This window comes from Larus michahellis, chromosome 7 (genome assembly GCF_964199755.1).
Source record: "Larus michahellis chromosome 7, bLarMic1.1, whole genome shotgun sequence".
In the NCBI taxonomy this organism is placed as follows: Eukaryota; Metazoa; Chordata; class Aves; order Charadriiformes; family Laridae; genus Larus; species Larus michahellis.
In genome coordinates this window covers 35604742-35631309 of record NC_133902.1, presented here as the reverse complement: position 1 = coordinate 35631309, position 26568 = coordinate 35604742, and the positions used below count along the sequence as shown (strand labels likewise).

General features: G+C 39.4%; 1 protein-coding gene and 1 long non-coding RNA gene across 8 annotated transcripts in view; one reads left to right on the top strand and one right to left on the bottom strand.

Moving 5' to 3' along the window:
- The window catches only part of ITGA6 (integrin subunit alpha 6), a 52559-nt gene that overhangs the window by 23068 nt on the left and 2923 nt on the right, over nucleotides 1-26568 (top strand). For 2 of the 4 annotated variants that reach the window (XM_074594122.1, XM_074594123.1), the window contains exons 2-24: nucleotides 3454-3581; nucleotides 4010-4089; nucleotides 5892-6147; nucleotides 7696-7827; nucleotides 10165-10375; nucleotides 10820-11013; nucleotides 11151-11239; nucleotides 12022-12149; nucleotides 13862-13957; nucleotides 14474-14535; nucleotides 15774-15931; nucleotides 16826-16981; nucleotides 18336-18451; nucleotides 19378-19567; nucleotides 19652-19735; nucleotides 19933-20012; nucleotides 20162-20239; nucleotides 20346-20448; nucleotides 21569-21742; nucleotides 22771-22869; nucleotides 23255-23365; nucleotides 23449-23547; nucleotides 23879-24004. In XM_074594122.1, the coding sequence (XP_074450223.1) occupies nucleotides 3454-3581; nucleotides 4010-4089; nucleotides 5892-6147; nucleotides 7696-7827; nucleotides 10165-10375; nucleotides 10820-11013; nucleotides 11151-11239; nucleotides 12022-12149; nucleotides 13862-13957; nucleotides 14474-14535; nucleotides 15774-15931; nucleotides 16826-16981; nucleotides 18336-18451; nucleotides 19378-19567; nucleotides 19652-19735; nucleotides 19933-20012; nucleotides 20162-20239; nucleotides 20346-20448; nucleotides 21569-21742; nucleotides 22771-22869; nucleotides 23255-23365; nucleotides 23449-23547; nucleotides 23879-24004 (2950 nt within the window). Of the gene's footprint in view, nucleotides 1-3453; nucleotides 3582-4009; nucleotides 4090-5891; nucleotides 6148-7695; nucleotides 7828-9041; nucleotides 9159-10164; nucleotides 10376-10819; nucleotides 11014-11150; nucleotides 11240-12021; nucleotides 12150-13861; nucleotides 13958-14473; nucleotides 14536-15773; nucleotides 15932-16825; nucleotides 16982-18335; nucleotides 18452-19377; nucleotides 19568-19651; nucleotides 19736-19932; nucleotides 20013-20161; nucleotides 20240-20345; nucleotides 20449-21568; nucleotides 21743-22770; nucleotides 22870-23254; nucleotides 23366-23448; nucleotides 23548-23878; nucleotides 24005-25543; nucleotides 25674-26568 lie in introns of all 4 variants that reach the window. The other 2 variants (XM_074594121.1, XM_074594124.1) reach the window with 2 other exon arrangements.
- The window catches only part of LOC141746169 (uncharacterized), a 24375-nt gene continuing 9942 nt past the window's right edge, over nucleotides 12136-26568 (bottom strand). Inside the window, exon 5 of one of the 4 annotated variants that reach the window (XR_012588254.1) lies at nucleotides 12136-15522. This is a non-coding gene — a long non-coding RNA (uncharacterized LOC141746169). Of the gene's footprint in view, nucleotides 15523-16785; nucleotides 18412-18751; nucleotides 19566-22316; nucleotides 23996-26568 lie in introns of those variants that run through there. The other 3 variants (XR_012588252.1, XR_012588251.1, XR_012588253.1) reach the window with 3 other exon arrangements.

Genomic DNA, 26568 nt, shown 5'->3' with positions numbered 1-26568 from the left:
AAGAAGCACAGAGGAGTTACACTACTTTTTAATACGTCTTTGGCTGCTACTTGAAAAATACCTTTCAGTATTTACCATAATATCTACCTGAATTGATCAAATCCTTTGCAAGTGTCTGTTCACAGTCTGTGCTACTGTTTAACTGTGTTGTGAATAAGGACTTGCAGCCATGTGCCTAACAGGATTCCAGATTTTTGTGTTTGATGAGCCTTGAAGACTAGTGACGGGATTCCTGACAAAAGTTCTTTGAAGTCTGGAGGGTTTTAAATAAGTCTGGTTTGAAATACTTTGTTTACAGTGGAAAATAACTTATGCAAGATTTGGACAAGGGGTATGGGCACTGGGAAGAACCTAAGGTTGCCTCTTTCCTTTGAGATCATGTTGGATTGATGCCTTTTTTTTTTTTTTTTTTTTTTTTTTTTTTTAGAGAAGGCTGAACAATCGCATTTTTCATGTGTTGATCTCAACGGCTGTCTGTTTGAGATGCCATTGAATGTTTGGGGCATCTTGTGTCAGGCGGCATATCTTTCCACTGTACCTTCTGTTGGCTATGTGCTGTTTCTTCCCTGATGCCTCAGTAGGTCTTCTCTCTGGCTGAATTGTCAGCAAGATTGTGAGCACATCATGGTGTGTTGTAAAAGGTATCATTTAGCTAGGGAGAAGATATAGCCTAGCTATCCTATAGAAAAGGACAGGGTTGTAATTTTCTTGATCTAGCCTCACTGCTGTCAGTAGTTTGCAGATGGGTGAAATAAACCAAATTAAGTATTTAAATTCCAGAAGCTTTTAGTTGTATTCACAATGTTGAAACAAAAGGTTTCTGATCAAATTTCTGGAAGCGAAATTCATAATTTTTACCCCCCACAAGCTTTGAACGAAAAAGTAGAAATAATAAAAATTTCTATTTGCTAGGAAATCAGTGCCTCTACTGTCTTAAATTTATAGTTGTTAATTTAAAAAAAAAAACCCAAACAAAACCAAACAACAACTCATCTGTCTTTCCCTGGGGGTGACAGAACTGAGGAGAAAATGTATGTATTCCTATGTTAGGAATAGCTCAGAAACAGATGCTTTGCAAAAGAATTACTCTGAGAGATTAGAGTTAAATGCACTGTTGCCAAAATTAGAAAATGAAGTTATTAATGGCCTTTCTAAAAGCATGGTTGTTTAGATTACAAACTCTTGTGATGACTGCTACGTTTCTGAAAAAATGCCAGACATATGCAGGGGGAAAAGAAGGAAAGACTTTAAACCAAAACCCCCACACACTGTGTATCCTGATTTTATATATGTGTCTGTCAAAAGCAAATATTTTACCTGAAGGCTTCACCGTTCAGGGGCTTACCTTCATGAGGGCAAATTTTGGATTTTGGGAGAATTTATTTCTATAAGAGTGTTGAAAACTTGTCTGTTTCACAACACAGATGTAATTTTCTGTTTTTAAAAAAGTGTGTTTTCTCATAATACATCAGTTTCATTTTGTGTCTCCTTTCTTTAGTGACAGTGAATAAACATTTTCTTAATAACAAAAATTCTGTATTGATGTTAACTGATCTGGTCTTAACTGTTAGACATGAAGAAAAGAGAGTCTTGTTTTTAGTAAGAAGAGCATTCCGAGGGATAGTAGTTTGCTTTGTCCCACTGCCACTATAAAGTGTGCAGAAAAGCTTTTCTCTCGAGAGCAAAACTCCAAAGGTGAAGCCTTTAAAGAGGGTCTGAGTTCCTCTTTGAACCTTGTGGATCCAGCTGTAGCCCCAGCTTTGCCCTCCTTCACACTGTAGCGTCAGGGATCTCTTCTTTCAAATGTTTTATACCAGGGTCAGGAAACACATGAAGTATGGTTCTCCATCCATCTATCCTGCTGTGCTGTACCTATCCACTTGCTATTCTCTCGTCCTCGTTTTTTCAGCTGAGCATGATGTTTCTTCTTCCTTCCACAAACTATTGCTTACTCTTACTGGTTGGTTGTAGTTTAATTTATCAGCTTGAGAGGCAGCTGTGCTTCGACACAAGTGTGTACGTGACACTTCAAAGAAAAATTGACAATGTAAGAAATTTTTTTGTCTGAAACCCCTTATTTTGCAATTAAATACATCTACTGGTGATTTTGTGATAATACTCACAGGGGACAGTTGATCCAGGAAAAAAATTTGCTTTATTCAGTTTTTAAAACAAGAACCTTCACGTTTGGTTACCAGAACAGTGTCTAAGGAAGGCTTGTTAGACCAGCCTTTTAATAGGAGAGATAAGTCCTTTGTGGGCATGGCCTGTTCTTGATGAGAGATTTGTTGGAGAAGAACATTTTCAGCTTCAAAATGGAGTGAGTATCTGGCCGAAGGAGTGGAGAGGGTGAGTGCACGTTTGCACAGAACCTGGAATAGTTCAGTGAACACTTGCTTGGGCCAGGAGGGATCTTGCTTTGCTTGAAGAGGTGGGCCCCTTACCACAAGAAAGACATTGAGGTGCTGCAGTGGGTCTGGAGAAGGGCAACGGAGCTGGTGAGGGGTCTGGAGCACAAGGCTTGTGAGGAGCGGCTGAGGGAGCTGAGGGTGTTCAGCCTGGAGAAAAGGAGGCTGAGGGGAGACCTTCTCGCTCCCTATAGCTCCCTGAAAGGGAAAGCTGTAGGGAGGTGGGTGTCGGTCTCTTCTCCCAAGGAACAGGCGATAGGACAAGAGGAAATGGCCTCGAGTTATGCTAGGGGAGGTTTAGACTGGATATTAGGAAAAATTTTGACACTGAAAGGGTTATTAAGCATTGGAAGCAGGGAAGTGGTTGAGGCACCATCCCTGGAGGTATTTAAAAGCTGGGTAGACATAGTGCTTAGAGATAGGGTTTAGTGATGGTTTTTGTCAGAGTTGGGTTGATGGTTGGACTGGATGATCTGAAAGGTCCCTTCCAACCTTGGCCATTCCGTGATTCACAGGTTGGAGATGTTCAGGTGCCCATAAATTCAGCCGAACGGCAGCACAGGACTGGCATAAAACTAGAAGAAAGCCTGAAAGCACTTGTGTTCACTGTTTTGGCAGTTTGTGGTCATTTTAGTAGCAATACTTTTCCCACCTTTGCCAGCAATTTCTAGTAAGGCAAAAAATACCCTACTTGATTCCCTGATAGAAGGATATTTTTTGCAAAGCTGCCAGACACCTACTTTTAAAAGATTTTTTATCAACCTCTCTCAGTTAAAATTGCAAAAATAATTGCAGCAATAACAATACATTTACTGGTCTGTGGGTCCAATAATTGCAGAATGGTTACTGGTTTACAGCCTCTCCTTTCCCCCCCATTTTTTTTTTTTTAACGAACAGAGCTGCGCTGTAGCTTTTCATCCATCTTCAAATGTTCCCCCATTCAAACCTCTAGCAATGTGGTGAAAACATTTGCCCATTCTGTTGCCTTCCTCTTTTCTAATATTGCCTCTGCAGATCCCTTGAAATCATTTCTCCTTCCCTGCAGATTGCTGGTTGGAGCTCCTCGGGAAAAGGCCTTTCCATCCCAACAAGCCAACAGAACGGGAGGGTTGTACAGCTGTGACATCGCATCTCCAAACGCACGCTGCACACGTGTCGTATTTGATGAGCGGAGTAAGTTCTTCAGCGCTTTTGTTTTGAATTGATGCAGTTGTCTGATTTTTCTTATTTGATGTGGTCCTTTCCAGAGGCAGTGCATCGGGCAGTTGCTTCTGTGGATTTATACATAACATTTTTTTGCATCAGAATAAGTTGTAGCTTAGTTGCTAAGATAGCATGAGATGCTTAAATCTTAGTAGATTTGGATATTCTTATTATTTTGTAAATTGATGTGACATGAAGTAATACGCTAAAAATGTTCACTAAAATGGATGTTGTCAGTGATAAAGTGTACAGACACTGCCACCTGCAGACTGTCTCACGTACTGTATGAAGTGCCTGTCCTGACAGGGACTTTAAAAAAAAAAAAAAAAGAGACAGAGGAAAAAAAGTAGTTAACTGTTAATATTTGAAGCTGTATTATGATTTATGATACTCTGCAGCTGACCCGAAGATAGAGAGTAAAGAAGACCAATGGATGGGTGTAACTGTCCAAAGCCAGGGGCCAGGAGGAAATGTGGTGGTAAGTCTAAAGGACTAGCTTACAAAAGCATTTTGGGTCTACAGTAAACATTCTGAATGGTCTGTGTTTCTGTGCAGCTTTCTGACTTTGCTGTGTTTGCTCCTGTGATTCCTTGTAAATAAGGACTTAAATGTCTCCCTAGCAAAGTAAGACACTTGAAGATTGTAAAACCTTTAAATTATTTTTCTAACTGTGAGTTGGCCTTTCTTAATAACCTTTGTAACGATCTAGGATGGATGGTTCATTTTCAGGTGTGTCCACTTCTTTTTTTGTGATATACACATTGTTTCTTTTAAGTACTACTGGCTACAGAAGTAGGGAAAATAGTGTGATGAAGTTGTAAAAGTAGCAGGCTCTCATGAGCCTGTTTTCCAAGATGATTGGCTTCACTTTAACTTTCATCAGGGACTCTGACCAAGTTGCTCCTATGAATTAATGTGGCCGTTGCACTGCAGTAAGACTACTAGTTATTCTTTATTTTATGCAATACAGAGAGAAAAAACTTCCTGGAGTTACCAGAGAGTGTTACTTTTTTAGCTCTTTCTCAGTTAAATAAACCTCCAATGGTGCTGCAGGATACCAGCTACATCATACAATGGGTGTGCAGTGAGGTTTCCCCATCTAATTCTTGCAGGTTCATGTCACTGCTTCCGAAACTGGAGGCAGGCAACTTCAGGGTGCGAATCTGGAGTTATTTAAGAACATAGAGCCAGTAATAACTTGCTTCAGCCTGCCTCAGAACCCAAAGAGGGAAAGAGCAGATGGAAAGAGTCCTGCTTATTGAATCATTAATCATCAACTAATGCTGTCTTGTCTTTTCTGAGCAGGAACTTTTCATTGTAGGTGATAAGTGGGAAATGCACTTATTAGATGAGGCGTGGGCAGCCTGAAGGTCACTGTGCAGCGGGGCAGTTCTGCAGTGCTCGAAGTGTGGAGCAACTGGGTGTTTGCTTAATATTTAAGCCTTGATAGGAACCATAGAAAAAGTGTATCAGCTGAGAAACCTGGCTTGCTTCTGCTCTTCACACGCCTGCTACATCTGGTTCTACAAAAAACACTGCTGGCAAAGGGGTTTGATTGTTCCATCTCTTTTTACAGTGGTTTGGTGGTTACAGCACTTAACCCAGTGGCTATTCATCCTTTGGGTTAAATATTTGATTAGAATTCTGTTCCCAGGTGAACAGCCTAAAAGGTTAAGGAACAGGTTGTGCTCAGTGCTGCTGCTCTGTCCCAGTCACCATTATCCCCTAAGTGGAACATCCAACGTAGGAAGAAGGAACAACTTCCCTCCCCTTGACTGGAAAAGCTTTCAGGCTGTGCTTTGTGGCACTTTTCTGGAAGGGGTGAGTTCTGAGTAGTCTCAGGTAGATCGTAGTTGGACCAGGTTCTCATGTCCTGTGCAAGCATGTAAATCATTTAACTGACAGCTGTGGGGAAACACAACCGCTTCCTTCTTTGAGAGATAGGGTGGTTCTCTCCTCGCTTCTTGGAAGAGAGGGATTAGGTATCAGGGAAAGCTTTAGAGCTAAAAACCCTAAATCCCACAGAGAAGAGGAATTTAACCACACGGCCTTCCTTGACTGTGAAGCTAGTTGCCCTGACTTGTATCCATAGATGCCCATATTTTCCCATATGTTGCCCGTAGGGAACAGTGGACTCTCTGCATTGCAACACAGATGTCTCCAAGGTGACCAATTTACAGCATTGGTAGCGTGAAGTATTGCTAAAGGAGACCAGCCTTCTTTGATGACTTGCATACAGACATACAGAAAGCCTCACTTACTATTTCTTCTGTCTTGCAGACGTGTGCACATCGCTATGAGAAAAGGCAGTATGTAAACACAGTGCAGGAAACCCGGGATATCATTGGAAGGTGCTACGTGCTGAGCCAGGATCTCACCATTAAGGATGATATGGACAACGGAGTATGGAGTTTTTGCGATGGCCGTTTGAGAGGCCATGAGAAGTTTGGTTCCTGTCAGCAAGGTGTTGCTGCTACTTTTACTAGAGACTATCATTATATTGTGTTTGGTGCCCCAGGCACTTACAACTGGAAAGGTACGACCTGGCTTCCTTCCTGCCTATCCTTCCCATTTCCTCTGAGATTGCTCACAAGGGTTGCATCCTAAGGTGGTTTTCTTTGGTTTTGGTGTTTTTTTTTTTTGTTTTTTTTTTTGTTTTTTTTTTTTGAGGGGGAGAGGGTAATAGGTATCTAATGATTTTACCCTGCTTTTGCAAAATGCTATGCTCCTGTATCAAACATACTTACTGCAGTTCCTTTAAATATCTTTGAGGGACTGCTTATGAATGGATAATGGAACTTTGCACATATGTAAAGCAAATTTTTCCCTTATTAGTCTTAATCTTATGGTGGGATTGAGTGCTTGCTTTGAGACGTCCATACTGGAACAAATTACTAAATTATTTTGAAGTCATTTGACCAACCTTTTTTCCTGCATTTGAGCAAAAGTTAGATAGCTGCACTGAGATCTTCATTTATCCTGCAGTATTCTCCCTTATTCTTTGTGAAATCTGTGGAAAGTAGTACTTCCCAAATTACATACTGGGGGATTGCAGGAAGACAACTCAACAGAGCAATACTACCTGTATTCATATCTAATGCCATTGATACCCATGTAAAATTCCATGGATGATCTGTCTGACTAAGAGCCAAGTACGCTATATTATCCAGGAGATATTCCAAAACTTAAGGGGAAAAAAACCCCTAGATTTTATCTGTTAGTTTATATTGAGAAGCGTCTAAATGGCCAGCTCCATCTCTTAAAGTGATTTTTCTCGTCACACTTCATTACACCAACAGCTGTAAATACTTCCCTCTTTAGAACATCTGATTCTTGAACCATTACATTTTTTTTCCCCTCGTACACCTGTGCCTGCTATGTGAACCATGCAAAATCTCTGAGTTAAGCTCTGGCACAAGGTGTACTTTACTGAAAACTTAATCTTCCACGCATCTGTCAACAAAAAAATGACCAAGCTGAAACAGCATATTGAGTTCAGACACTTTTACTTCAATTGCAGAGAAGTGCTACAACAGTGTATCCGTCGTAAGAGTACTCTTGTATCATGGAAAAAACATGTTTGTGCTTGCCAAAATGTTAAATATGCCTGTTGATAAAAGGGAAGCACACGCTTTATCAAAGAATATCTCTTTCCCCCTTAAATAATGTTTTCTAAATATATCACAGGTGTTTGTCAGAGCTGAACAGTAAATTTTTTCGTGTATTGCTGTGTACTTACCTCCCTTTTAAGAGAGGCTTTATGAGGTGAAGAACTGAGGGATGAGGGTGGTTCCTGACCAAGTTGGTCCCATGTTTTTGTTGAGAATTTTCATAGTGTCCCATGTTTTCCAGACCATTGCATGGCCTCTCTGTAGAGCAGCATGAGATTCTGGCACACGGGGAGAACTTAGAGATCCATTGCCTTTTGGAAACACTGTCACCAAGTGCACTGTCCTGTGTTTGTCCCATTTAAACAGTAGTCACTCTCTCATTCATCATAATTAACGTTAGTTGGGAACCATTTATCTGTTATTTTTCTCCCTTACCATTCATTTGCTTTTATTTTATCATTTCATTTCTTCAGGGGTGGTTCGCGCAGAGCAAAAGAATCAGACATTTTATGATCTGGGTATCTTTGATGATGGGCCTTACGAAGTTGGTGATGAGAGCCGCCAAGATAAGAATCTAGTTCCTGTTCCAGCTAACAGTTACCTAGGTAGGATTAAGTACGTATGGTAAATCTCTTTAGGCTTCTTAAACATTTGTGATCCCAGCTTGGTGCGATGATACGATATGGGAGCAGAAAATCCTTCGTTTGTGGACCCTGTAACATATTAACTGTTTTGGATAATTCACATCTCCAGCCACGTTTATGGGTTGGTTTTAAGTGTGAGACTCTGCTGAGGTACGTAAAAGAGCTGCTAACGTAACGAGAGATTGAAGAGCTGTGATGAGGACCTACAGATTCTCAGGGAGTGATTCTCATCACTCTGATGGTTAAGTACAGTCTAAGGATCTGTAGCCCTTGATCACAAGGTCTCTGCCATGTGGTATCAGAAGGTTTATCAAAAATTGAGTTTCTGAATGTAACTGTTAAAACTGCAGTTTCTCCTGGTAGGTGAGTGCAATTTTTTAATTCTTCAAGTTTTTACAGGCCTCTAAGATGCCATAATACCAGTAGCGTTTATATTTTAAGTGCGCATAGCAGGGGGTGAGTCTCTTGCACTTTGTCCTTAGGCAGTGGATGTTTCTGTACAGCAGGGAGATTTGCTGGTGCAGAGAAAAGGCTATGCTGCAATTTTGGAAAGGCCTCAAGTGTGAAGAACCTTCCTGTTCTAGTGCGGATTTCTGTGGGGTATCGATCCACTGCTTTTTGGCATATGCAACAAATACAATTTTGGTAACTTGAAACTGGAACTTCTGTGTGAGTGGTGGAAAGCTGAACAGATGGGAAAGGCATTGCTAACGTAAAAAGTAAAAGCAAGTAAAGAAAAGAGCCGACTTAGAGGTACATATCTATTAGAAGAAATAGAACATAAACTTCCATTAAATATCAGCAGTAATTACTGGGTGTAAAAAAAAAAAAAAAAAAAAAAAAAAAAAAAAAAAAAAAATTGTAAAATCTTATGCTAGAAAGACAAGCTGCTGGCCTCTTCTGGTGAAATAAGAATTGGTAAGGTGAGGGGTGCTGTGGAGGTGTCTTTTGCTGTGAACGGAGTAATACTGACTTTTTGCAGTTTCATAACAAATGCATTTATCTCCTAAATGTAAATGCTGCCTTTGATTTGTCACAACCAGGACCTCTTCCAGGCAAGCCTGCTGTTCCCTGGCATTGCTGTTCCCTCTGTTTAGACACTAAATAAACATGGTTATAGCTGCTTTGCTTAACTGCTATTTTTTGTCTCTTCAATCTTTCGCTCGTGTTTACAGGTCTTCTGTTTTTGACAGCTGTATCTGATACTCATCCAGATCAGTTTGTGTACAAAACATTGCCCCCCGGCACACAGGTGGACAAATCGGTGGATGTAATGATGAATAGCTACTTAGGTTTGTGACCACTTGGGGTGGCAGCACCTGGTCAGACATGATCTCCAGACCTTTGACATGATCCTCTCCCCTCCATCCCCTCATCTCAAATGCATTGCAAGTAAAAGCATGTCAAAACAGGGATTCAGATGAAGAGGAGCTTGCAAAATAACATGGCTTCAGAGAAACGCTGATTTGTCATGCATTTCTCCAAACCCTCTCATTCCTCCCCAAGATGGGAATCCCTGAATTTTTTTGAAACTCTCTCATTGTGAATTACTGTAGTTGAGAATTTTCACGGTAGTGGTGAAGTGTTTCAGGAGGGGGATTTCTGTCTACTGGCTGGCGTCTGTCTGCCTTGCAATGTGCCTAACATTCTGTTTGGCCTTTATTGGATATATTGGTATACGCAATATATTCTTTTAACTCAGTTTTTCATATATTTTAAAATGTATTGACTTTTATAAAGAATGCATAAGACTAAATTTATTTCAATGTGTCCTTTAGGGGGCTGCATTAAATAAAAAATGCCAATTTCACCATTACTGTGTAAGGTCATTCTCAAATACCGTTTACATCATTCATGTAAAACGCTGTGCTTGTGTGGTACATTTTGCATGTTTGCAATAGAATGATACTGACTAGTACTTAAGAATTTTTACAATAATTTTGCCAGAGGTGAAATGCTCGAGCTATATTCAAGTGGTAAGGTGCAGTCATTTCTAAGCTGGTGTGTTTAAAAATGATCTTGTATTTGGTGTCCGTGAAAAGTAGATATGAGTAAGCAATGAAATAATATGCTTTGTGGGGGAAATACTTAAATATAATGTATGGAGGAGTGTAAACTTGTGAACGTGCGTCCACCAGTCCAAATAGAAATGGAGAACTCCCAGTTACATCATAGTGCGTTTTAGACAAAGCTTCTATTCAATGTACCACTTTAATATAGTAGGGGAATTTCTTTTTCCTGTTAACAATACAAGCTGTTAGTTAGTTTGGTTTTACTTTGTCTCTTTCTCTGTTAAAGGTTTCTCTTTGGACTCGGGTAAGGGAATTGTCTCCCAGAATGAGATGACTTTTGTGTCCGGTGCCCCAAGAGCCAACCACAGCGGAGCAGTTGTTTTACTGAAAAAAGAGAAAAACCAGAGAGCGCTTTCCCTGGAGCACATGTTTGAAGGAGAAGGGCTGGCCTCTTCTTTCGGCTACGATGTTGCCGTTGTGGATCTCAACAGTGATGGGTACGGCCTTGGGTAACTCCTGCTGCCTGTACAGTGAAGGACGGCAATCTGGTTTATTTCTGATCTGGTTTTTCACATTAGAAATAGAAGGAATGCCAAATCCCATCTTCCATCTTTTGCTGGAGGAAATGGCGAGCATCTCAGAGAACCAGTCAGGACACAGTCTACGTTTTTAATTATAGAAAATAGTTTATTTGAATTTAAGCAGTGTAAACAAATCTCATACCCAAAGAAGGCCCTAGAAGATCCTTGTGTGTCACAAAGGGAATATAATCAGCTCGTACTGTCAGTGGAGCTGTTGTTGCCCAACCAGTTTAATGTACTTTTTAGTCTTTGTTCAGCAGCTCTTTGGCTACTGACCTTGAGACCACAGTCTGGTCGCTTATTTTTCACAGTTCTTCCATAAAAGCACTTTTTTTTTTTTTTTCCCCCTTTAATTCTAAGATGGCAAGACATTGTTGTTGGAGCCCCGCAGTATTTTGACAGAAGCGGAGATATCGGTGGCGCTGTGTACATCTACATTAACCAGCAAGGCAAATGGGAGGGAGTAAAACCCATTCGCTTAAATGGAACCACTGACTCCATGTTTGGTCTTGCAGTTGAGAGTGTTGGGGACATTAATCAGGATGGATATCCAGGTGAGTGAAATGATTACAATAAAAATGGATGCGACTTTTTTGCTAATGCCAGACTTGGAACATTGTACCCTTATCATGATTGCAAGCTGCAGAAAGAATAAGAATGATTTTTAGATGTTGCAACTTTTTTTCAACAGATATTGCAGTAGGGGCTCCATATGATGGTTTTGGCAAAGTCTACATTTATCATGGATCCAAGAATGGAATAAATACAAAACCAGCACAGGTAATGAAATAACCTTTATTTTATATATCATTAGTCTTGCACAAAATTAAAGGAATGAGAGGGCTCTCCATCTTCTCCCTTTCAGTTGCTACTGGTGGGGTGGTGGCAATGCAGAAAAGTCACAGGGCCCTTCCAAGATTGCACTGCTCACCAGAAAGATTAGGAATTCTTGATTTTAATACACGTTTTTCTTCTGGGGCAGCCCTTTGGCACCAATAACACGTAGAGAGGAAAAAGGCATGTAGATGTGTAAGTTTGGGGTTTTTTTGAAAGACATTTTGGGATTTGAAAATAATTAGTTTCTTAATTTTCTCATTCATTACTACTGCTACGCTTTCTTTAGTAATTAAAAATATTTATGCCTTTTCCTTTTTTTCTTGAGGACCACTGTGTTCAGTTTGCAAGGTGAGAATAGAATTTTATTATCCTAGAATACTCTTGGAATACTTTCTAGAATACTTTTTCAGTTTCCAGTGCCTATACTGCATAAATACTATAAATAAAGATAAGCTAGGCAACATTTCTATGCAAAACAGTCATTTGTGGTACTCACTGCTATTTGCAAAGTAACTTCTTGGAAGAAAATCAAATCATCTTGGTACTTCAGTGTCATTTACCTGAACACAGGGGTCCTGCTTCCTTGTATCTCTTCTCTCTTTTTTTTTTTTTTTTTTTTTTAATTTTCTGGCCATAAGACAATGATCTTCACTTGTTACTTTTTTAACTTTTATAGTTTTTTAGTTTTTAAATGTCTGAATTCCATCAATATGTTTGCTCTTTAGATTCTTGATGGTGAAAAAACAGGCACGAATTTCTTTGGTTACTCTATTGCTGGAAACATGGACCTGGATAAAAATTCCTACCCTGATATTGCTGTTGGTTCCCTTTCAGATTCTGTATCCGTGTTCAGGTATTTTACACAGAACTGTAACTAATTACACCAAAGTTTTGGGTTTAGACAAACTGCTCAGAAGTAACTAAAAGCTGTTTGGCCTGGAGTATATTTTTCCTTTTGGGAGTTGGAAATTCCTGGGAGGGGGCAGGCCGGGGCAGAATTCCATAAATTGGTTTGTTACTTTATACCCCTCTTCTTGTTGAGAAGCTGCCTTACAATCAGTGCAGGGTAAGAGGGTGATCGGGGGCAGTTACTGTGGAGCGCTGCTGTGTGTCGTCTGTCCGTCCCCCGGCTTTGCCCTGTGGTAACTTACCTGGATGCCCGTGTCCTTTGATGGAATTAAGGGTGATGAGTAATTCTTTTGCCTGATGACGGGGAGTTAACTGATACATTTGCTAGAGCTTTTGTTTGCTGCTGTTCAATAAATCTAATCCTGCTTTATTGAAGATAGAATCAAACCAAACCAAACCCCTCTTTTGTAGCTGAGGATGCGAAAGCGGCGAGGCGCATGGCCTTGCTGAGGTTGCAGTGGCGTCCCATGGAACAGCTGTGAAGAAGCCCTTTTCTTCTGTGGATCTGTGAAGATCCTTTTGTATTTCCATAGCACATGCCTTAATTAGGGATGAGGCAACGGTCTTCTGCAGACCTCTGCTTTTTCCCCAGTTTAATATACTGTTAAGTTGAATCACTAGTAATGAGGAGGAAAGGACTGTCTCCTCATCAGCGCTGTGAATGCTGCATCAAGTTCAGGTCTTTGGTGGTCGCTGTCAGGTCCCAAAGGAGGAGAAGCAGAAACTCCAAAACTGTTTATCTCGATTTTGAGCATGAAAACAACTCTACCTTTCAGCCAAAATGATCTTTCCTACAATTTTTTGATGATGCCATCTCTAAGGTGTATCGTATCTGTGTACATAACTGGAGTGTTCTTAAATACACTGAAACAGCCCCAACAAAAGCAGCTCCTCTTGCTTGTGGAAGAGAACAGAGTAGGTGGAAGGGAAGTTGGTTAGACTATTCAGTGTTTGTCTTACTCAAAAGGAGCGGTACAAAAACTTTTACAAAGGTGAGAATGAAAACCTTTATGGTGACAAACAGTGAAGGGATGGCCCAGTTAAAAGAAAATTGCTAGAATAGATGGAGGTGGCTTAATGGCCATTTTAACCAACCCTTAGATGCTTCGAGGACAGCAGGATCAGCTCATTCATTTGTTCACCTGAACTCTCTTTTCTTGTCCCTTCCAAGTTGTCAGACTGAATTACAATTACAGCCCACACGCAGAGGAGTTGGGAAATGAAAACATCGTTTCCCACAGCCACCCAACGCTGGTGTGAGCATTAATTTGAATGAACTTTAGTACCTACAGTTCTTCACAGGGGCTGAATTACCATTGGTGTGGGAACCATCACTTTGACTTTTCCAGGTTTTTTTATATGTGTATAAAATGACAACCACACCACCACACTAAGGTACTTACTTCCCTGTCAGGCATTTAATACAACTGTAGTTGTTTTTTGTGATGTGCTTTGCTTAGCTTTAAGTAGTTTTCTTTTGTTTCTAACCATTATCAAAGCCAAACTCTTGTGTTTCCTGGGGTGTCTTTGTTGCAAATCAGTGCAGGGACAGAGGGCATCTGGCATTCTACATGAATTATTTCATTAATCTTAACAGAAACTTTCCCTTCTTTTTCTACCCTGTCTTTTCATTCCCCATTTTTCCCTCAAATGAAGATCTCGGCCTGTGATAAGCATTAGAAGAAACATTACAGTACAGCCTCACAGAATTGATCTAAAGAAAAAGAACCCTGAGGACCCTAGCGGAATATGGTAAATCTAAAAAATCTGTTATATCAGAAGCCGCGGTGTACTGAGTTTTCCGTTGTCCAAATTCATTCAGTCAGGGATGATGTTCCAGTGAAGGGACATGACACTCGTGCAGGTTAAGCAAATGTATCTACACGTGATCATCTTGACTTCTTCAATTTGTTATGACTGCTGTGCCAAAGACAAGGTGTGGAATATGTTCTGTTGCAAATGCCCATTTTTGAAAATGAATGTCACTTTGTCACTTAAGACTTTTAACGCTTACAAGTATGTTAACTTGAACAGCTTTCTCGTGAGCAGAGATGTAAGAGCAAATGCCAGAAACTATTTTTTCCTAATAGCTTATTAACCATTTTTTCTTGCTTTGTAATTCAGTTTAGTAAGCAACAAGTTACTGTTCTAGCATGAAAACCACAGTCATGACACTGATAGTATCAGTCAATGGACTATTAAAACTTTTCAGTCTGTTGGACCGTGCCTTTTTTAGGTTAATATTAATTTCTTGGTGCTTTTTTACAGGATGGATGTGGAAGCATGTTTTCAATATACTGCAAACCCCAATGATTTAAATCCAAGAATAAGTAAGTTTTGAAGATAATATTTTTGATCTGTTTGTCACGTGGTTTGGTTTTTGTTATTTCTTTAGAGTGTTATCAGGGAAGAACAGTACTCAAATTATAGTGACTCATCTCAGACTGTGACTGTCAAATTTGACGCGGGCCTCAATACTGAGGTCAATCAGCTATTGCACTATCTGTATTTAGGGTAACACATATTTAGAGTCACGTGTTAGGAAGTTCTGTGGATGACAGACTGAACTGAAGCTTTCTAGGTAATATAAGGCTGCCCTACAGATCAAAAACATTTTGCTTCTTTAGGCTACTGTTGCTTTAGAAAATAGTTTTAAAAGCCCATTTTATATATCATTAATAAGCACTATTTCTTATTGTAGACTTATCCTGTAAAACAGTGTTCTGAATCAATGAAAATGGTTTTGTGGAAATCAGTAACTGAAATAAAAAATCTTCGTATAAATAGGAGCCTGGAAGACTGTGCCATAAATGTAGTTAAAAATGTGAAGCATTAGTTTCTTATGTCTTACTACAATGCTGCTGTTACTACACCTCAGAAAACTGCACCATTTTGAGAGGAAATTAGAAGAATTTTAAGCCCAAACTTCCTTCTCCTCCTTTGATGTCTTGCATTTTCTCAGTTGTAAAATCCATTGTCTGGCACACCGTGTGCCGTTCCCATCCTTGCAACGTTGAATTAGCTCAATGAATACAGAGATGATTAAAAGATGCACAGAGTTCAGATCTATCAAAAGATACCTCAGCATCAACTAGAAAGCTCTAGTCACGCTTTTGCTTTCAGTGTTAAAATTAACAGTCTACCTTGACCTCAAAATCCTGCTGGCTGCGTAGGTGCTCTTTGGGACAAAGCAGCAATCAAGGACGGGTGAGTGAGAGTACTTCCAAAGTTGTGTGCATCAGCCCTCTACTGGCTCCACAGCAGCTATTACAGCTCCTCCCGCCAGCTCTACGTGCTGGGAAAGCAATGGGGTGCTTCTGGAATAAAAGGATTTGGTTTAGAAGTTTCCTTTAAATACATGCACAGGGCACCAGGCCCTCAACTGGACAGGGACAAAACTGACAGATGGAGAAAGCATTGTAAATAACTGAAAACAGTTTGCAAAGCCCCGCGCTGGCTGAAACAGTTTTCTAGAATAACGTTGTAAGATCATACCTGAAGAAATTGAAGTCGTTTTTAATAAGGCAAGGGATCTTCTTTTATAGTGACCTACTTTATTTCTTCATAGAGATCAACTATACGTTTGAAGCCGAAAACGAGAGGCGGCAGTTAGGCCTGCCGTCTAGGGTACGGTTTAAAGACCACCTGTCTGATCAGTTTACTGCAAGTACAACCCTAAGGGGGCAGAACTCCAAAGAGTGTGTGACCACCAAGCTTGTACTGCAGGTAAGGCAGAGTATTTTATTTTTATTTCATTTACATCCCTTTAAAACAAAAGCATGCTCTTTTTTTTCAGCCTCACGGTACCTTTGTATAGAACTTAAAAGTCACGTGCAATATAAAGCTTCAAAACTAGCAAACGACCGTAGTTAAGTAGTACCTTACTATTCCCTGCACACAAGCTGCTTCCTCCTGTTGCCCATCTTACAAAGTACGAATAAAAGTTGTAGCCACTGCAGCATGCTCTGGAGGTCCACAGAGCTGAACTAATTTAGGACAATACAGAGGGAATAAATGCCAAAAATGGAGAGCAGTTTCCAGTGGAAGTAATTGTTATAGAATTTAATGGTGTGGCTGGCTAGGAAAAGAATTTTAACCCAATGGGATTTTGGAGGGGATGAATGGGCAGGACGAGAAAGCTTGGTACGTGCTCTCTGACTTGGCTGCTACACTGGCCCTTAAGGGCGGCATCGCTCCAGAAGCCGAACAGATTCCCAGCCACAGCTCAGCCGTAAATGAGCCTCCAAGGTGCTTTTGACCACAGCAAATTAAAGAGCTTGAACTTACACAATAGGGAGAAAGTGTGTTATTTTACTGTTGTAGTGTGAATTTCACTTGCCCAAGTTACCACCTGTTATTCCTGGGAATTCTTAATGGTGAGAGAAATCATCAGATCGGGAAGCCAGAAAAAACAGACAAGACAGCAGGGCTAGGCTCCTTGGGTTCTTGCACGTTTTTAGAAAATGCTGGCTTTCTGTGTGGTGAATAGTTTTAATACTGTGAAATGTAGCAGCAAAGATTTTACTTTACAGCTTATTCTAAAATATATATCAAAAGCTAGTCTTTTTGTTTTCTTCTCTGTGCTGTTCACTAACTATGCCATTTAAAATATTTTAACAGGAAAAAATTAAAGATAAGCTACGCCCCATTCCAATATCAGTCAGTGTTAAAATTGCCGGCCTGGAGTCTAGCTCACCGTCCCCAAGAAAAGAGCGAGCGCTTCCGGATCTTATACCAATTCTAAATTCAAATGAATCTGAGACAAAGACCACAAAAGTAAGTCTGATGTCACATTTTCCCATAAATCTGCACTTCGATAAATCACTGAATTTTAAAGACTGTAGAAACCTAAATTATGACAAAAGGAAATAACTGGGGTGGCACTGGACTTATATTTTATACTGGCTTATATTTTATATTTTGGTATGAACTTGTTACAAAATGTTATGAACTAGATCCTGTGTTTCTTTTGCAACAAAAGTGAAGATGGTATAGCTGCTAGGTATTTTTTTTTTCTCTCCCCAACAAGTTTAGGGTGAAATGTACTTTTGATTAAAAATGGAAATCACAGAATGGTAGGGGTTGGAAGGGACCTTTGGAGCATCTAGTCCAACCCCCTGCCAGAGCAGGGTCACCCAGAGTAGGTTGGACAGAAACGTGTCCGGGCGGGTTTTGACTATCTCCAGGGAAGGAGACTCCACCACCTCTCTGGGCAGCCTGTGCCAGGGCTCTGCCACCCTCAAAGGAAAGCTGTTTTTCCTCATGTTGAGATGGAATTTTCTGTGTTCCAGTTTGTGCCTGTTGCCCCTTGTCCTGTCACTGGGCACCTCTGAAAAGAGTCTGGCCCCATTCTCCTGACACCCACCCTTTAGATATTGATCAGCATTGATGAGATCCCCCCTCAGTCTTCTCTTCTCCAGGCTAAACAGCCCCAGGTCTCTCAGCCTTTCCTCATCAGAGAGATGCTCCAGTCCCTTGATCATCTTTGTGGCCCTCCCATTGGACTCTCTCCAGTCTTTCTTGAACTGGGGAGCCCAGAACTGGACACAGTACTTCAGATGTGGCCTCACCAGGGTAGAGCAGAGGGGGAGGATGACCTCCCTCAACCTGCTGGCCACGCTCTTTTTAATACACCCCACGAGACCACTGGCCTTCTTGGCCACAAGGGCACAGTGCTGGCTTATCCATCGCCTCCTGCTGTGAATGCTTATCCACATCACAAACTAATGTCCAGTCTACTTCTTCCACAGTTAGGATGCTCTAACAGCATTAGAGCTCTGCAGCAGTGACGTAAAAGAGAGGGAATATCTCGGGTAAAAGATCTCGTTTCCTCAGTGCTCACTGAAGAATCAGACTTAAGGATGTTTTTCCTTGTTAGAAGCATACCTCTCACATAGAATTATCTAACTCTGTCTTTTAGTCACATTTAAAAGTCTAAATTCTCAGCATCAAGGGCTATGTCTCACAAAGAAAAACTCCCTTGACAGACAAGAAGGGTCAGGTTAAAATCATACTCATCCAGGAAAGTGTCTCTGAGTTCCCTGTAGATGCTTTACGCCGTGCACATCAGAAATCTTGTTTTAAGCTAGTATCATGTGGCGTGCAGTAAAAATGCTTTTGTTTTATTTAGGTGGAGTTCTTAAAAGAAGGATGTGGAGAAGACAATGAATGTCACAGCAATCTGAAACTTCAGTACCGGTTCTGTACTAGAGAAGGAAATGAAGACAGGTTTACTTATTTACCGATGTAAGCCTTGATTAGTGCATTGCTAAAAATCAAATTATTAACAAGTGCTTAAAATAACTTTCAGGAGAGGATTTTGGGAGGTAGAGCAGCTTTGTTCTGTTAATCTGCCAAACACGGGCCTGTGTAGGTACTACTTACTGATCTGTCAGGGTGAGGAAGCCGGGGGAGCAGGAATGAGCTTTAGAAGAAGAGGGATGGTACCGAGCCCAGCAGGTACAAAGTGGCCACAACTGTGCAGGTGTGGGCTAAAAGTTAGAAAAAAAGGGTTCTAACCCCTGTGGAAATGAGATTCTAAACCAGCCTTGTGGAAGTTTATTATGTGCTACTGTTCACTATTTTTGAGATGAAATTTGATTGCGAGTATGACAACGTGATATACCATAGTCTAGTAGCCCAAGACAAGCAGTTACAGAGAACTGAACAGAGAAATCACTTTGCCGTAACACGCACTTAATGTCCCGCTGCATCCTTCCTCCCTGGAGGGCCAGTGAAATGAGAAAGGAGGTGTATAACAAACAAAAAAAGGAAGTGTGTTTACTTATTGTCGTCAGTCACCTTTAGCAGTGAGTGCCACAATCTGACTCGGAAACCAAAAGCGTGTATACTTTACAAAAAGAAAGTAGGACAGTTGATTTATTCAGAGAAAATTAATCACTATTAAACAAGTGCTGGTTCAGAAATACTATATCAACTCTTGATTACTTGAGGGGTGTATCAGTCTGTTGTATCCTGCTAACTGCTGGCCACTTTCAGAGACGAAATACTTGTCTGGGAAAAAAAACTTATGACCATTCATGCGTTTATGGTCTTACAGTAATTCTTCCCTAATAGAGGGAATTACATTTGGGTAAACTATAGTAAGAAGCAAACTTTCATACATGTTTGTTTTCCTAACGCACACAACCCTGTATACTCTGTTCCTGTAGTGAAAACAGCATGCCAGTGCTTGTTCTGAAAGATCAGAAAGATATTGCCCTGGAAATAACAGTGACAAACAATCCATCTGATGCAAAAAATCCACAAAAAGATGGTGAAGATGCCTATGAAGCTAAACTAATTGCAACTTTTCCAGACAGTCTGACGTATTCTGCATTCAGGGAGATGAGGGGTTATCCTGTAAGTATTTTTAAGAAAAAAGATATTAAAATTTTGAAATATTTTCTGCATATTTTTACTTAAGAATGTATTCTGTTTAATCAGGAAAAACAGCTAACATGTGGTGCCAACCAAAATGGTTCTCAAGCGGAGTGTGAACTTGGAAATCCTTTCAAAAGAAATTCCAACGTAAGTTGTACCTATTTCACTTGAGTTATAAAATCCTGACTGCAGTCATCCAAAGTTTCTGTGTGTCATAACTGGACATTTGTTTTGGGATCTGCCTTTTTAACTCTAGAACTTGATGTCGTATTTCTATAATATTGCATATACTAATATATTCTATAAAATGTTTACATATTTCATGGATGTTATTTCTTGTCTAGGTAACCTTTTACCTGATCTTAAGTACCACTAAAGTTAATGTTGATACAACAGACTTGGACATTAATCTGAAGTTGGAAACGTAAGTGTTCTTTGTATGTGCATGCTATGTTTTTATATAAAGTTGTAAACATTTCAAATTAATTTGTTCAATACACAAAAGCAACTTAATAGTAAAGTGAAAACCACTAAATTTGTAAAATAAACAGCATTGTTTCCTTTTCATTGTAGAACAAGCACTCAAGTTAATTTGACTCCAATTACAGCTAGTGCTAAAGTGGTTCTTGAATTGCTTTTATCACTCGCTGGGTAAGTGTTGACAGCGTAACAAATGGTGGGGGGGGTGGGGACGACAGTTTTGCTGCAGACTTCATTAAAATCTGATTATTCTCCTTCCCCACCCCCACCTGAACAGAGTTGCTAAGCCTTCTCAGGTATATTTTGGAGGTAACATCGTTGGTGAGAGTGCTATGAAATCTGAAGATGATATTGGAAACCTCATAGAATATGAATTCAGAGTGAGTAATTTAGATTAATGCCAACCACTGCTTTTAATCGAATGAACAGCTTCTCTCTTTATGCATACGAATACTTGGAAAGGTTTCTGGATTTAAAATTGGCTTTTCTTGTCCCAAAATCCTGACTTCCTAATCAGAACATGCAGTCTGACTGCAGACTAGAGCTTCTTTAGGCCTTGATGTTTTACGATCATCTTTTGAGGAAGTGGCCTGAGGCTGGCTGTACGCTTTTTGTTTTTTGGAGCAGTTCATGCACGTTCAGTTGTACAGCATGAAACCCTGCGCAGGAAGGGAACAAGATTTAAACCCAGAATGCTCACTGTGGCATGCCCAGGTGTTGGCTGAGGCACACAGACGGCGAGCGTGGGTACTTCCTGCATGCAGGATTCAGCAAGCACAGGGGGACGCTGCAGGAGCCACTTTGAATGTGTGGGTCTATTTCACTCTTTTGGTCTTCTGCCTAATTAATAAATCAAGAAGGCTGGGAGAGACCATGTTGGTTCTGTAAAATCTTGGTTTATCAGAAAGTGTGTTGCTTTTTCTACACCGTTAATGCAAGCCCCGCTGTAGTTTGTGAGGATGAAAGTCCATCTCTGTCAGTCCTTTACTTCCGTCTGTACCTACATGCATGTATTAAAGTAGTATAAACAGATAGAGTATCTGTTTTAGACTTCCTATCATGAACAGCAACACTAAGAAAGCAAAAAACATGTTGAGAAACAACTGTTCAGACTTAGGAGAGCAAGAGCTGGTTATCTTTCTGTGTCAGAGTTCCTCATAAACTTGCAATTTGCCTGAGTTATGTAATTGAATGATTTGTTAACTCTGAATTGGAGTTGTAATTGTTTCACATGAAGACAGATTTCTAAAAATCAACAGCTTAAAGTTCACGTTAGGGAATTTTAATCGTTATATGTTTAAACTCTCTATTTACTTGCTATCTGAGTGTGCTAGTTTCAGTATATGCTTTGTCTTTATGCTGTTTTGACCGTCTTTCATCTGCTTTTAAATTTCCTGTTAGCTGCATGTTTAAAAGTTGCCCAAGTCAATAACACCTTCCATTGAGAAGAAAATCCCTTTAAAAAGTATTTCACAGTTTAAAGACTGTTTGTTTTAACAGGTAACTAATTTGGGCAGACCACTGAAAACATTTGGTACCGCTTCCCTGGACATCCAATGGCCGAAAGAAATTAGTAATGGCAAATGGCTGCTCTATTTGATGAAAATAGATTCCAAAGGCTTGGAAAAAGTCTCCTGCCAACCCGAGAATGAAATCAATAGTTTGCGTGTTGCGGTATGTTACCCTGTCTTCTGTTCCTGAATTAGCACACCGTGGAAGCACCGCAGCACGTGACAGTAGGGCACAAGAGCTTGCCTCCACAAGGACTTTTTTTTGTCTTGAGTGTGAGCACAATACATGAAGAACGTATCAAGTCTTAAGCTTATTAGGAGACTTTGTAACAGCTAAAGAGGATAACATGCTGAAGGATAGATGCTATGTCAGGGTGTCTGGTTTTGCAATGGGCACTGCTGTCATATGCTGAAGTCGCTGTTTGCTTTAATGAATTTCATCAGCATTATTGAAAACTGATTGAGTTCTTACACAGAAAAACAATAAACAACAGTAAGCATCTCCCCAGCCTGGGGGAATTCCATGCAGTTTTTTAAAGAGAAAGGGCTTGCATTTAAATTTACTCATTTACAACAAATATGATAAAAAGAATTTCTCGAGCAAGTTTCATAGCCCTTCATTGTGCCTATCTAGCAAGATTTTTTCCCTAAACCCTGAGGATTCGTTATTTTTTTTCATATAATCTTAAAATCATTTAGGAGTTCTAATTTTCACATTAAAACTTCATGCACATAAACCCATTCTTGTCAGATCACTACATTAGTTAATGAAACTTTCAATGAGTACAATTAATACACAGTTTAAAAAAAAATGCATCTACTGATCATAGCACAATCTTATTCTTTAGCATAGTAACATTAATACCCTTTATATAGAACAAAAATGGAAATAGCATCGAAAGCTTTGTAAATCTAACCCCCCCCCTTGACCTATTAAAGAAAGAAGTCAGTTGACCTTTCTTTAGGTAATCTCAAAACCTGGTAGTTGTCCTGACTCTACTATTAGCAATAAATGTAGATAAGTAGGGATATATAATGATGTCACTCACGTGCTGATCTTGGAACAAGAAAATAGTCTTGAGCTTGTTTCTCTGCTTGTATGGGGTCAGAATTCAGAGACACTTATGATAAACTATTAAACTCTCTTAATGTTTTGTTGTGTGGGTTTTTTTTCCTTTCTTTCTCTTTTAGGAATCCCATAACTCAAGAAGGAAACGTGAGGTTGCAGAGAAGCAGATTACAGACAGCAAGGCCTTTTCTTTATTCTCAGAAAGAAAATACAAGACCTTGGTAAGCCTATTGCCCCAACTAAAGTCTTGTCACATACCTCCCCCTGCACTCACTACAGGGTTTTTCTGAGTTTATCAGGGTGAAAGAAGGTATCTCTTTGCTTTGTTTTTATCTTAAATCCAAGTATCGATGCTTTTAAAATTTGACCATTATCTACTGATGAGAAAGAAATAGGAAAGTATCCCTGTGTGGTTACTACATTGAAATAAAAAGGCAATAGCATCTTCATTGTATTTCCCTATTGCTGTCAGTACAAACAGATTTTGGTTCTTGCACATAAATATGATGCATATAATCTAATTTTTAATCTTGGGGGGGGCAGGGGAGGCTTTAAACAATTTGTGAGGATGTATCTTTATTTACACGTACAAATGTGTAATTGCAGGACTGCAATGTGAATGCACGCTGCGTGGACATAAAGTGTCCCCTGAAGGGTTTAGACAGCAAGGCATCTATTGTGCTGCGTTCCAGGCTGTGGAACAGTACTTTCTTAGAAGTAAGTCCTCTTACCTGACATTTTTGAAAGGTCAGAGTTCTTTCCCGTTCTGTGTCTAATGTCTGTATTTTATTTTGGAACAGGAATACTCCAAAATGAACTACCTGGACATTGTCGTTAGGGCTTCAATCAGTGTTCCTGTTGCAGCGAAGAACGTTAAACTCACAAATGAAGCTGCTCAGGTAGGTTCAACACTTGATGCTAACTGTATGTTATGCTTGTGATGTTTCCAGTTTATATCAAACACCAAAAAATCCCCACTATTTTAAAACACAAGTAGCTAAAAGTTTAGCTTTTTAACCGAGCTTTGAATTACTGATTGTTTTTACCTTTTAATTGGGTTGGAAAAATCCACTACCATATCAAATTGATCAACTTTATCTTCAAAAACATTTTGTAGATGAGAGAAGTCATCTTGTTAGAGAAGAGATGACTGTATAAATTGCAGCTCTATATTAAACATGGATGCTTCTGAAATGCTCTTTCCATCGTCACATACTTTCTCTCCTTTAGGTGCGTGTTACTGTCTTCCCTGCAAAACCAGTAGCACTTTACACAGGAGTACCTTGGTGGATCATCTCGGTGGCTATTTTTGCTGGAATACTGATGCTTGCGCTGTTGGTATTCTTACTGTGGAAGGTGAGTTTTTATTCATCTGGTTATTTTACATTTCCTGGTCTACAGTTCCTGACAAGATAGCAAACTAATTAAGCAAATGATTAAGTATTTTCGTTTGCATTTGGGACTCAAAATAGAGCAAAACTGCCCAAAACATACATTACCGTTATCAGTTTCTCAGTTTTGTAACGTTTGGAAGGAAAATGGTTATATGGGAAGACTTGTTATAATTTTATTTTCTTTTTCCACATCCTCAAAAAGGAAGTATTTTGAGCTCTGAGCAAAACATGAGAGAAATGTTCAGAGGCCATAGGTACTTCGATACGGATGGATACAGCTAATTGGGGCTTCTGCGGTTAGGCGTAAAACTTCATGTGAACTATCTACAAATGTTTTAGCAAGGCTTTGTTCTCAGAACTTTAGAAATACCATTAAACTCCTAGTGGATGAAAATAACCAAAAGGTATACAGAAATAATACATAGCCAGTCTGTTGGTGAATTTCTGTAGTATTGGCTTTTTACCTTAGAAAACCCTAAAGGAGAAAATAAGTGTGTATAACAAAAAGGTAACAATTTGCAAAAGGGAAAAAAAAAAAGTACCTATTTTTCTAACTACCTCTGGCATTTTTACAAGTAATTGTGGTTCCAAGTATAACAAGGCCGTCCTTTATTCTTAGTTTTTACAGGCACAGGCAGTTAGTATTTGCTGTTACGGGATAGCAGAAGGTTATTAAGAAAGAAGAGGTGAAGAAGAACATCCTGTCTGTCACTTACTTTCTTCTGGAGAAACTGCAGCAATTGGCTTTGCTGAGGAGCTATCATTTGCTGCAGGTTACTTCTCCCAGGAAAGTTCCGACTTCCCTATTTTCTAATAAATGCCCAGCCCCTGCTGCAAATCTTCCTGATGAATTAATGCTTTGGGTGGGCTGTTAAATTATTACTAGTGTTTTACTGCACATGAAAATACATTTTCACATATGCACAGACAGGTTAAAATGCTTCTTTTGATGACAAACACTGTGCCATCTTATAAAGGACAAAGATGGTGCTTCAAAGAAAATTACGTGATTGGTTTAAGACAAATGCTTGTGTTGTACGGGTCAAAGCAGTACTCATTTTTGTTCTGCTGCATGTTTTTGTCTATCCTGTGCACTAGTCCACAAACAGGTTTCTGAATAGACTTCTTTCTGCTCTTGACAACAAGCTTTAGTTGCTCTGGACACACTTTATAGTAGCTTTTCTTAAAAAAAAAAAAAAACAAACAAAAACAAACAAAAAACACACCACACCAAAAAAAACCAAAATGCAAAACAACAGATGCATTACAAATCTGTCAAAATGCCTCTAAAATAATATTCTTTACCTCAAGCAATTCTATTATTTTACAGATCGAGTTAGTCCAAGAAGTTCTCAGATCTAGAAACAGATGAGTTATTGTGATTTATTTTTTTTTGCCTGTGAAGGGAGATTGGAAGATAGTTCAGTAATTTAAGGCAGTTTTAATAGGTTTGACTTCCTCCAGTCCACAAAAATTGACTAAATGCCTTGCTTCCTTGTAGTGTGGTTTCTTCAAGAGAAATAAGAAAGATCATTACGATGCCACATATCACAAGGCTGAGATCCATGCTCAGCCATCTGATAAAGAGAGGCTTACTTCTGATGCATAGTATTGATCTACTTCTGTAATTGGTAATTGATGATATTTTTTAATTTTTAGCTGTGGCACATGCTATGGTTGCGGTGGCTAACTGAAGCTTTTACTGCACATGTTCTATTAACTTTTGTATTTCAAACTATCGTACTTGCTTGCTCGTTCTGTCGATAGATTTTCAGCTTTTGGTGCGCGTGAACAAACACAGGTGTTTACCTTGGTCTAAAAAGCTTTTTGTTTATTTCTTTAGAAAACATCTTGATCTGTTGCAATGTTTTTTAAGTTTGGGGGTTTTTTTAAATTTATGTTTTAACAGTACAAGTAAGTGTTTTTTTGTTTTTTTTTTTAAGATTGGGAGATAGTGACCAACAATGCAGAGTTAAGATTTAAAGCTAAGACTACGTGGATGATAAAAAAACTTGCTTTACTAACCTTTAGTGCATGCTAAAAGATAAATGTTGCTTATAATGAAAGACGTTTTCATAATGAGGATTTAATTACTGTGGAAACATCTGTTTTCCTTCAGTTCTAAGGTATACTTTTCTAGGAACACTTTCCTCTGCTGAAGCTACTAGATGCATGATGATTTATGCTCCTAGCAACCTTTATTCAACTTAAGATATTACATGCATGTACACTATATTAATAAGTGATGCTTGGGATCAGGGTGGGGAGGAATTCTTAACTAAAATACATGAAAACAATGTCTAATGCAGTCTTAACTAAGAGAGGTCTAACGATTTGGTCTATGTCTGGATGTAATTTTTTTTAAAAATTCAGTCCCATGGAAGTTCTAGTACATATTTAAAAAAAAAAAAACAAACCCAAACAAAACCAGAAAACCCCACCACCCCAAATACTATGAACAAAACCTTGCTGCTTTAATCTTTTTTATTCCTAGCTGTACCTAATGACAGCTGGATGGCACAAATG